General features: G+C 44.0%; 1 protein-coding gene across 1 annotated transcript in view; it reads left to right on the top strand.

Moving 5' to 3' along the window:
* The window catches only part of LOC146081224 (macrophage mannose receptor 1-like), a 351156-nt gene that overhangs the window by 52106 nt on the left and 286231 nt on the right, over positions 1-12819 (top strand). The window contains exons 4-5 of the mRNA XM_083189329.1: positions 11849-12010; positions 12692-12805. Coding sequence (XP_083045455.1) covers positions 11849-12010; positions 12692-12805 — 276 coding nt within the window. The remainder of the gene's footprint in view (positions 1-11848; positions 12011-12691; positions 12806-12819) is intronic.

Below are 12819 nucleotides of genomic sequence, written 5' to 3'. Positions count from 1 at the left end.
GCGGTGAATGATGGTCTGTTCAAGCTGAGGGGAGGTGGGCGCTGCTCCCTGGGCTAGCCCTCAGCCAAGTGAGATCGCCCAGGTGGAAGCGGGGGTACCCCCACCCTCAGAGAAGTTTTACAACCCATCAGATGTATGAAGTATCCGCCAGGCACGTGACGAAGAACGGGGCATCTTCAAATATCAGAGCCCTTTTCAGCCCCTTATACAAGGTACTGTGCATCTACTCTACATAAGTGACAACACTTGCTGTAAGACCCCAATTGGGGGATCCATATCAGGTGCATAGCCAGTGAACTTTGCTTTTGGTTTTCTCTTTTTTGTCTGCTTTTTTGCCCTTTTTTTTTTTGTTGCTCTTGAGACACGGTGGCAAGATGGGTAAAACTGGCCAGGCCGCGTCGGCAGCAAAAATGGATAAGTTTCTGAAATCGTCTGGGGGGGTAAAAAAGGCAGGAAACAGTGACTCGAGGGATTCTATGTCGCCAAATAAATCATTGAGTGGAAGTCAGGGGTCCACAGAGGTGAGATTGGATGATTCAGTTCAAAAGCTGCTGGAGGCGATTAGTGCCAGCGAAACCAGATTGATGGGGAAAATCGAGCAAACCCAGACAGAAATAGCGCTGCTGAGGCAAACTATGCAGGCTGTACAGAATAGAGTCACGGAGATTGAAACAAGAGTGTCTAATGTGGAAGATATACAGGCCCCACTGACTGAGAAAGTAAAAACCCTCTTTGGATCAGTAGAACAAATTCAAAACAGATTGGTGGAGCTAGAAGGGAGATCCCGCCGAAATAATATAAGAATAGTGGGAATACCCGAGAAAATGGAAGGCAGTGATCCAGTGGGATGGGTGGAAGGATGGTTGAAATTACAAATTGGAGAAGACAAGCTATCCCCCCACTTTGTTGTAGAAAGGGCACATCGGGTCCCATCCAGACCGCTGCCTCCGGGATCTGCACCCCGAACACTGATTATAAGGCTGCTAAATTATCGGGATAGGGACAATATCCTCAGGGCTGCCAGGTCAGCAGGACATATTGAAGTCAATGGATCAAATGTGATGTTTTTTCCAGACTATGCTCAAGCAATTCAACAAGAGAGGGTTAAGTTTGTGAACATAAAAAGGAGGCTGAGAGAAATGAATATGCAATATTCAGTAATGTTCCCGGCTAAGTTAAGGGTTGTTGCAGATGGTCAGTCACATTTCTTTTCTAGTCCAGAGGAAGCGGTACGATGGTTGGATGGTCAGAAGATACCGAAACAAAGAAAGGGGACTTAAATGGGACTGGACAGTAGACTGCTCCAACATCTGTGCACACCCTTTGTCTATGCAGTTTCTTTAGGTGCTAAGAGAGGAACGGGAGGCCAAAAGCTGCTGGTATACAAATGGTTGTTTGGGGGTGTATGTATAGGGTTTTTTTTTTTTTTTTTTTTTAGAATGATCAGGGAACTCAGGTCTTTGATGTCAAACAATGCGACGGCTAGAGGATAATGTATTAAATAAACCGCCAGGGACGCCACGTGCAGGTGGTGAGCCCAGTGGATATGCCCAGGGATGGGGGGAGGGGGGATGTGGATATTTGGTGGGTCAGTGGGGGGAGGGGGGGTGGGGGCGATGGGTACGGGGTAAGGTATACCATGGTAGGGCAGGTATATAGGGTAGGGGGGGTTGGTTGGTCTACGTTTATATTTGGTTCAGAGGGGATGGTATGAGTGGTCACATATATGGGAAATTAGGGTACAGATAGAAGGATATATTTGTCTAGAGGGTGAGGAATATGGTTAAGATTATATATTGGAACACCCGTGGCCTTAATGATAGACATAAGAGGGCATTGGTGTTGAATCATATAAAGAGACAGGGGTTGGATGTTGTGTGTTTGGCCGAGACGCATTTGGTAGGGGATAAAAATCTGGCCCTGAAAAGAGCCTGGGTAGGGCAAATGTATTATACCAATTTCTCGAACAACTGCAGGGGGGTCTCACTACTCGTGCATAAGAGGGTGCCGTTTAAGTGCATGAAGAGTGAGGTGGATAGTGAAGGAAGGTACATTTTTATTCATTGTCAAATGTTCAATGTTAAATTTTGTTTGTTAGCAGTGTACATACCACCACCTTTTCAATATGAGGTAGTACGGAAGGCCGTTGAATTTATGGCGGGATTAGATGGAACGCCAATGTTACTCATCGGAGATGTAAACAATGTATTGGACCCTGACAAGGATAGTTGGTCAAAGGGGGGGGCCCCCAAAACAGGCAATAAGGGATTCGATAAATTCTGCCATGATGTTGGGTGGTTTGATTGGTGGCGAGATGTACATCCGAATGTTAAGATGTACTCATGTTATTCACAGACCTTTCAATCGTTCTCTAGAATAGATGTGACGTTGGTAAATAGTGAAATGACAAGAGTGATTGAAAATGTGCAATATGGTACAAGAGGGATTTCGGACCATTGCCCTATAGAAGTAACAATTCGGCAGGAGGAGGTGTGTGGATACAGACCGTGGAAGTGCCACCCAAGTTGGCTTGAGCAATTAGGACCTAGAACAGAGCTGGGGAAGGAATGGTTAGAAATGATAGAATTGAATAGAGGATCAGCTGGTCCAGACACGATGTGGGACACAAGTAAGGCCTATATCAGGGGGATATTGATAAAAAAGATTGCCTATATTAAAAGTAAATCCAGGGGGGAAATAAAACAAATGCAGGAGAGTGTAAAAGCACTTGAAACTGAATACACCCAACAAAACACACAAGCAGCTAAGGACAAATGGGAGGAGGCAGTTCAGAAGCTCTTAGAGGAGGAACAGAGGCGTACAGCTAGACAAGAGGCTTTTAGAGCACATAATCGCTATATAGAAGGGGATCGGCCAGGCAGCTATTTGGCCCACCTGGCGAAAGGAGATAAACAGGGACTGGGAATTATGAAGGTTAAAAATCAACAAGGAGAGATAGTGGTCAGTACCCCAGAGATAGCACAAGTATATATGGAATATTACAAGAAATTATATGCAAAAACCATGATAGGGGGTAGCAAAAGAATTGAGAAGTTCCTATCCGGGCTTGAGCTGCCTAAGTTAAGTCAGGAAGAGCTGCTTGAATTAGAACGGCCAATAGAGGTGGATGAAGTTAAAAATGCTATAAGGATGTTAAAGGCCGGGAAGGCTCCCGGGTTAGATGGCCTACCAGTGGAGATATACAGATTACTGGATACCCCAATGATTCAAAAATTAACAGATATTCTAAATGAGTGTGTGCGGAATGGTAAACTGCCGTCGTCTATGCAAGAAGCAGTAATAACAGTAATATTTAAAGAAGGGAAGGATCCACTGCTACCCGAGTCATACCGACCGATATCCCTCCTAAACTCAGACAATAAAGTTTTTGCCAGGGTACTAGCAAGTAGGTTAGAGAAGGTCATGAGTAAGCTAGTACATAGGGACCAAACGGGTTTCTGTAAGGGGTCATGTACGGCTACCAACATTAGAAGATATTATGTTTATGCTCAAACGACGCGGGGGGAGGAAGGAAAGGGAGGGGTGGTCGCATTGGATGCTGCCAAGGCATATGACAGCGTCGAATGGGACTACCTGTGGGAAACCCTGAAGAGATATGGTATAGGGCCTGAGTTTATTAAGAGAATCCAATTGATGTACCAAGCCCCGAAGGCCAGGATACAGGTCAATGGTTATGTAACCGAAGCATTTACTTTAGCCAGAGGAACTAGGCAAGGATGCCCTCTGTCCCCCTTGCTTTTTAACCTGGCTGTAGAACCATTGGCCTGTGCCCTGAGGCAGGATAAAGTACTGCAGAAAATGGGGGACGGCAGGCTATTGTCACTTTACGCCGATGATATAATGATATTTCTGGAGGACCATGGAATGGGCCTTCCAAGGGTATTGGCGAAAGTAGAGGCGTTTAGTGAGGTGGCGGGGATCCGGGTCAATTGGACCAAGTCGAATGTGATGCCCCTATCAGGCAGGTGTCGGCAGAATAACGATAATGGTAGGGGTGGGTCAGTGCTCAAGTGGGTAGACGACATTAAATATTTGGGGATACAGATTTCAAATAAACCCGAGGAGTTTCGTAAATTAAATCTTGATCCACTCGTGAAATGGTATCATGGCAAAGCAAGAACATGGGGGAGACTACCTCTCTCCTTAACGGGTAGAATCAATCTTATCAAATTAGTAGTACTTCCCAAAATACTTTATGTGGTCAGGCAGGCACCAACATATATCCCCGCAAAGTTCTTTAAAACTCTGGATGGGATAACATCATCCTTAATATGGGGGAGAAGAAGGCCTAAAATGTGTCTTGAAGCACTTGCTAGAGATAAGTTCCTAGGAGGCCTTGGCCTCCCTTTACTTAGATACTACTATATAGCCTCACAAATCTGGCAAATCAAGGGTTGGGTTACAGGTCAGTGTGACGAAAGTATAAAGAAGTTAGTGACTCAAACGAACCCTAATTATACCCCGAAACAGATATTATTAGATCAGAAAGGGGGAAATATACATACGGCACTGGTGTCCCAGGCCAAAAAAGTTTGGCATCAGGCGAATAGGATCTGTGGTTTTGATGCAATAGACCCTGACACTCCGATCTGGGCGGGCGGTCTTAAGGATAAAAAGTTAAATCTCTCCAGAAATCGTGAGATGAGAGTGTTTTGGGGAAGATATGGGATTGAATCCCTAGCGCAGGTATATAGGGAGGGGAGGCTGAAACCCTTTGCACAATTAAAAGAGGAATATAATGTGTGTAATAATGCACTGTATAGATACATCCAACTCAGACATAGACTGCAGGCAGTGTATGGCACACAGTGTATAAATCTAGAGAACTCACCAATCAAGAAGATATTATTAAGTAACAAAGAAATTGGGGTATCAGGAATCTATAAGTTTCTCCTTCATAAAAAAAAATCCCCCCAACTAGATAGGATTGAGGTACTTTGGCGCCAGGATATAGGAGAACTAACTGAACAGGAATGGTGTAAAGCCCTTAGCTCCCCGGCTAGAGCAACGTACGCGGTCAACCACCAGCAGGTCCAGACTTTTATTGTAAATAGGGCATATCTGACACCGGTTAGAATAAAGAAGTTCGACCGAAGCCGTAGTGACAGGTGCCCTAGGTGTCACATAGCTGAGGGAACATTTATACACATGCTTTGGGAATGTAGACAAATAAATAATAGGTGGGGGGAGATCGGGCAGATTAATAGGCAGATTGGAATAGATAGGTTTGAAATGAGTATGAAGATAGGACTATTAGGGATTGTCCCATGCAGTGGAGTAACACGATATGAGACACAGTTAATTGAGAAGTTAGTTGCACTGTGGAAAACACTAATAGCTAGATATTGGATGGCACCAGACACACCGTCAGTGAGTCAATGGGTAATTTTGGTAAATGAAACGCTGAGGCATGAAAGATATGTATACACTAAGAGACACAATATTGGCACATTCCATAAAATATGGGATAAATGGATAAACTCCAATGTATATAGGCACGAGCACTATGAATAAATAGGAACCACAAGGTAGTCTGTAGATATATAGGTGGTGATCACTTCTGCACAAGTACGTATACCAACCAGGGAAACTCGGGGGGGGGGGGGGGGGGGGAAGGGTAGGCTAAGGGGTAGTTGGTTTCTGTGTAAAAATTTATGTTATTTGAGACTCTATGTGTATGTGTATACAGCAGGTGATGCGCTGGATCCTCAAGGAGAGCGACCGACAAAGGGCTGAGCAATATAGAGTACAGTTGGAAAGAGGTGGTGATATGACCTCTTGGGGTAAGCAGGATGGTCGGCGCCGATCTGGTTGATGCAGCGGAGGTGGGCGCAGACTGAAATCCTATGTTTATGGTGTGCATCAACATGTTAAATGTTATGTTTTTAAGTGCAATTTAAAAATTCAATAAAGAAATACTATATTAAAAAAAAAAAATGACTCCATAATAACCACACTGTCAAGCTATGGTGGAATGTGTAGTTTCACAACAGGTGGAGGTGCATAATTTGGCCATGGATGATGTCATTTCTGCATAGTAATCTATGTATGTGCATTTAGTGGCCTAGTGAATGAGATGAGACACTGAAATGCCTCCTAATGGAGACATTAATGTGTGTGTGGGACACATATGGCTAAAAAACATAAGATCACCCACACTAGGAAATGTAACGTAGTCATGATGTTCACTAGCACAGTGGTGCACATATCTCATGGTGATATTTGTATTTTTAAACTTGTAGGTGGACAGACTTCAAAACGACACTGAAGAGGAAGATGACTGACCGGTACAACCACAGCATGTCCACCGGGAGAGGTCCTATGCCTGATAATTTGGAGAATACCCCCCTGGAGCAGGACGCCTTGGACGTCATTGATGTGGCCGAGGTCAGGGGGATCTCCAATATGGATAGTGAGCTCCCGGCGGAGGTCTTTGCTGCTGCTTTTGCTGGTAAGTCACAGTAATGCATTGTATTTTGAAAGATTTTTTTTGTGCGTATGTGATGGTGACATTGTTTTCAATTATTATCCTAGAAGAAGCAGAAACCCAGTATGAACCGGCAGCATCTTCCTCTGCAGAGCCACAGGTGGAGCAAGTGGTCCAGCCTCCACCAAGACGACACCCCCAGCCACAGGAGACATGGGATGAGAACGTGATGGTGATGCTGGAGAGGATCGAGCAGCAAGGGGTGGATGCTGCGATCCGTCAGCAGCAGATTGGGGAATTTCTGGCGGATTGGAAGGCCACAAACAGGCAGCAGTGTGAGGCCTTCAACCGCATGAATGACACTCTGGCGGCTGGCATGCAAAGCATTGGCCAACACCTCAGCCGCCAGAATGACATTCTTGCGGAGCTGCTGACCACCGCCAGGTCCCTAAGGGACAATCCCCCATCTGCTGGCCCACCCCAAGCTGCTCCCCAACCTTCCACCTCTGCTGACCCTCCTGTGTCCACTAGGGGAAGACGCCGCAAGCCATCTGAGCCAAAGGCCCCTGTCCCCAAGGCCCCATCTAAAAGGGGGAAAAAAGGGCCCAAATAATGAGACCTGGTTCACTTCCTCTGTGGTTGGACCCCAAATGTTTAAATTGCACTGGACATCCACTTCCTGAGTTGGCCATCGATCCATTTTCGTGCCATGGGCATTAAAGTTCTTATTTTGACCTCTACAAATGCAGGATACATTTTTGGTGGTGTGTATCTTGCTTAGTATTCACCCTGGTTGTTGCAGTACGTATTCTGGTGTCCCCATTTCTTTCACCATTGCATTTGCAGGGTAACACATGTTTGGAGATATGCAACCTCTTGTTCTGGCTGTTTTTTTATTTTTGTGTCTATTTTATTTGTTTATTTGATTTATGACATTAAAGTGTCAAATAAGCTGTGATGCTGAACAGCAAATACATTTATTTTACCAATTAAAACAAAATTGTTGTATGTGTAATTTCTTGTGTGAAACAAATACTACATTTATGTGTACTTACTGACCAGGGTATTTTTGAACATTTTATGAAGTGTGGTAGAAGTTTCCCATGTGTAACCCTCTCCATGGCCATTCCCATGTTCCTATCCAACTTTTCCCTGCTAATTAGTTTGTGTCAGCACATGTGCAGAGCAACTTAATAGGTGAGAAAGCAGTTTGTGTGCAGGTGAGGTAGCTCCTACAGTAGTAGGTAAAAGCAGGTCCAGAACAATGCTTTCCTCATGGAGTGGGTGAGGCAGACAAACAAGGGTCAAAAGGTACATTTGTGTAGGAATGCATATGTGTCCTCCCTAAAAAAAGATGTGTGAATCGGCCAAACATGAGAAAATTGCTTGTGAACAAACATGTATAACTTTTTAAATATATATGATTTTACAGTGTCATAAGCAGATGTAGGAATCCTTTGTTAGAGAGATGTGAGTGCAATAATGTGATTGGTGGCATCTTACATCCAGAGTGTAGTAAAATCCAATTCATAGCAGATCAGATAGTGGTACAGTTCTGTATTTTGGGTACTATACAAAGATTGTGTGCAAAATAGTGGGCATGGGCTTAAAACATTGCTGAAACATCCTTTGTAGGTGTTAGATGTGGTTTATGTTATTGTATCATAAATACAAAACCTATGTTTGTATTAGAGTGAACACGTTGACACATGTCGACTTGTGTAGATTGAGTGTGCTACTGTGTAAAGTCTATGAAAGCACGTAGTGAATGTGTATAACTGTTTAGCAAATAGCTACCTTAGCATATATAAGCAGGTCTTAAAAAGATTCTTACCTTAAATTAAACAAACCTTTAAATGTAGAGAAGTATAGAAAGATAAGCTTCCAATGTGTTTGAGTGCTGTGTGTGGCTTGCAGGTAGTGAAATCATGGTTTGGACTTAATAGACTGCAGCATTGCTTATTACATTCAGGTGTATGTGTTTGAGTAGTAATCAGCGTTAATTAGCAAACCCAGGCGCACGCTGGCATGCGGTATCTGTAGGGGTGGTCTGAGCTAGCGGTTGGCGGCCGCCTGTTTTGTGTCCGAAATGAACGGTGCTTTAGGCGATCGTGCGGTGGTAGCACCGCTCATTTTTGGTGCACACCCCCGTGTACGCCCATATTTACGCCCATTTTCCCTCATTATTTCGGCCGCTCCCCTCATCACGCCCCTATGCCGCCCCCAATGCCCGTACACTCGCGTACAGGTTTTTTCGCACGTAGAGACCCATCCGTAAGCGTTGTGGAGTGTTCGCGCCTGCGCATTAGCGAATGTACGCATGCGCAGATCATAAAAAAACCCGGAACGTACGCGTACGGCCCGGCCGCACCAACCAGAATAAGGCCCCATGTCTTTAGAAGGCACAGTAGTTTGCTGTGTTTTTGATGACAGCTTAACTTTCTTAAATTTTGTAGTGGGGGGAGGAGGAGGGCTTCGATCATCATGTGAAGCTGAACCACTAGTCATGCACTTAAGCCAGGGCCTTAGTCGTTCCTTGCCACTCCGTGTCGTAAATGGCATATTGCCAATATGCCAAGCTTACGTTTCTACTAAAACGATTTACATTTATTTGTTTTCTGTGTGTTACTGAACTTTGCCATTTTGGATTTCGATGACATTGGACAACGACCTTAGCAGACAACGTTTATGGCATTTCATGTTCTAAAGTATGTCATGACAAGTGGAAGCAGCTTCAGCACTAGGAGAAAGTGGTTCTTGTTCTTTCACTATTTAATCCTCTACATTTTTGTTCTCCATTATCTTTTGGGAGTTATAATAATATGTGGCACAGGAGAGTGTACCCCTAAACCACACAAACACACACACACACACACAAAAATTAGATGGATTAAAATAACCCTTTTATTTTGGGGTTATTTATTATATGCGGCACAGGAGAGTGTACCACACCCACACACACACACACACACACACACACACACACACACGACAAAGCCTGAAAAAATTATATTAGGGTTATTTCTGTGTGGCACAGGAGGAGGTAATCACACACACACACACACACACACACACAACAAAGCCTGAAAAAATTATATGGATTAAAATAACCCTTTTTATTTTGGGATTATTTTTATGCGGTGCAGAAGGAGGGTACCACACACAAAGCAAAGCCTGCAAAAATTAGACTGATTAAAATAACCCTTTTAATTTTTTTTAGTGTACACTGGACTGTCACTGGACAATTACGGCTGTACCATTGGACTTAACGGAAGTACTGGACCTGCAGTAGTACTGGATTTAACGGCAGTACCACTGGAGTAGTAGTACCACTGGATTTACCAGCAGTACCACTGGACTAGAAGCACCACTGGAATTTATCAGTACCACCGGACTTAACAGCAGGACTATGGGCCTTATTTTGGTTAATTCTTTCTGACAAAATCCTTCTTAGATGGACAAAACCATGTGCACTGCAGGGGGGCCAGATGTAACATGTGCAGAGAGAATTAGATTTGGGTGAGTAATTTTGTTTCTGTGCAGGGAAAATACTGACTGCTTTATTTTTACACTGCAATATAGATCTCACTTTGAAGTAAAACCCCACCCAAATCTAATTCTCTCTGCACATGTTACATCTGCCCCACCTGCAGTGCACATGGTTTTGCCCATCTAAGAAGGATTTTGTCAGAAAGAATGAACCAAAATAAGGCCCTATGTACTTAACAGCAGAATCACTGGACTTAATAACAGCACTAGACAGCACAGCACCAGGACACCAGCACTAGCAGCAGACAGCACAGTACCAGAGGAACGGACTGCACAGGACACCACCACTGCAACCAGGTCGCCATCCCATGCCAGCTTCCCAGAGAGACACACAGAGACACAACCTCCCTATTTCCTCTCCATTGTCGGAGTGAAGATGGTGGAGGATGAGGGGGACTTATGTAGAGTTTGTTTCTCGCCAGAATCCAAGTGGGATGATGACATTTTGCTTCGTTCTGCGAGCCGAGCTTGGTGCTAATTACCGAACAACACTCGGATCTCAGTTCGGTAGCATCCGGATTTTAGAAATATGTATGCACTCATCTCTAATAAGAACCCACCTTCAAGTTTACATCAGCTGACAAACACACACCTCAGACATGACACTGTACTTCTTATATAAGACCTTTGAACATTTTAAGCTCCAGGCCACTAATGCCTTTAATCCGGGCCCTGACCCCAGTCCAGATGTGTTTTTAAGAGAGATAGGGGCCCATGTGCAGGCTCCAGTCGGGCTCCCTCCTTACCAGCAGGGCAGTAGACCTGGGGACCCAGTGACATTTCTGTTGCACATCTACGAATCACTGGGAAAATGGCCACTGCAGCTAGTGCTGGGCTCTGAAATTATTCCAATTGTAAAGCGCAACGGAATAAGCTGCGCTATATAGGAACTGTAAATAAATAAATACAAACATCTAAAGAGTAAAACATCTGAATAGCAAAGTTCATAATAATATATAATTAATATAGTGCAAAAGTACAAATATACAAAAAAGTATATTGAATGAAATTAAATGATGCTCTACACATTGGCCATTAGTATAGATGAGAATAACATTGGATCCGCTTATTAAGGGAATACTTAAAATGTGCCTTTGTATACAAAGGATATATATCTATATATCTATATATCTATCTATATATCTATATATCTATATATCTATATATCTATATATCTATATATCTATATATCTATATATCTAGGATAATGGGCACTGTTTGATGTTATCCTGTGAAGGTAATGTCCAAGATTCTTAAACAATACATGGAAGGATAATAAGTACTTGAAATGCAGTATACATATAAGGCTTAGCTCCCCTGATTTGATCCCAGCTGTGAGATAGATAGAAACAACTGCAGTTTACTCACAGCAATGATGTGGAGAAAGCAGCAGGCCCGTGGTGATATATAGTCCTGTAAAGTGGGCTGTGACCAGTCGGCAGGTGGTTATGGCTGCACCACTAAAGGTCCCAGCTGTCACCAAGCAGGGTGGCAACTAAGTGTTGGACCAGGGCAGCAGTGACAGGATGGTCATGCAGCAGCACGGATATACAGTAGGCAGGCGGCTGGTAGTAAGTATATTTATAAGATTACATGGTGTGTGTGTTTGTACCCATCTTGCTCCCATTACAGATACACAAATGCTATAGTCACTATCTCTCATGATCAAATGCTGTGCGCATGCATGGATTGGACAGCAGGACAGTGCCTAAAAATGAGACTGTCCCACCAAAACCGTAGCAGTATGATGTATGGACCTTTGCTCTCCCTGGTGCATGCTTATATGTGGATATTTGTATTCCTTGTTCTTGCATCCATCAAAGTAATAGTGAAACTATTTTTTTCTCTCAGCTATCGCTAATAATTGGTGGACAACAGATTCTGATACCGGTGCCTATTATCAGATTATGGAGTATTCGGCCATTACCTGGTACCAGGCGCGGAGAAGCTGCCAGCAACAAGATGCCGAGCTACTAAGTATAACAGAGCTACATGAGAAGACTTACATCTCAGGTGAGACTCGGGTGGAAGCAGATTTGGTGGGGTCACATCTCATCTTCACATACATTTACCATCATGTGCGTCTATCACCCACATATAGCAGAGGGGGTAAATTGTAGGAGCTGTATTAATATTTATGAGATCATAGGGATCCCCCTTATTTAAGAAACCAACACCAGGCTCTTTGACTGGTCCTGGTTCCAAAAATACGTAGGGGTCCCCCATATTTTAGAACCAGCACTGGGCTCCAACAGCCAGCGTTGTCATGCCATAGCCAGGGGACACTTTTTATGCAAGGTCTCCCGGGCATCACATGAGCATCGTGGCTGGTCAGCCCTGGGCGGGGTACCTAGAGGAGTAGGGACTACGTACCTGACCAAGAAAGGGGTCCCCCCAGGCTTCAACCATCCAGGGCTGCAGCCTGGGGCTGTCCCCAGCATCCCAGGGCATTAATGTGTCCACTGGGTCTCATAGTTCATCTGTAAAAAGAAAGTGCAAAGAAGGAGACAAACACCCAGAGCTGAGTGAGCAGCCTGTGCTATAGCTGAGAGGAAGACCTAATGACTGACAGTGTCAGGCATGTAACTCCCAGTATTTAGAGACTGTTGTATAAATAAACACATATAAAGATACATTCTCTGGGCTCACACTATATATGATCCATCCCATAATATGTGCTTTTTTTATCCATAGGAATAACCAATAATCTTGCAGCAGCCTTATGGGTTGGACTCAATAGTCTGGACTTCAAAACAGGCTGGAAATGGGATGATGAAAGTCCATTTCGATATCTGAACTGGGCTCCAGGTGAATATTTATGT

Source organism: Crinia signifera, chromosome 5 (genome assembly GCF_055691185.1).
Source record: "Crinia signifera chromosome 5, ASM5569118v1, whole genome shotgun sequence".
Taxonomy (NCBI): Eukaryota; Metazoa; Chordata; class Amphibia; order Anura; family Myobatrachidae; genus Crinia; species Crinia signifera.
The sequence above is the reverse complement of the archived record's forward strand: the minus strand, read 5'-3'. Positions and strand labels throughout refer to the sequence as shown.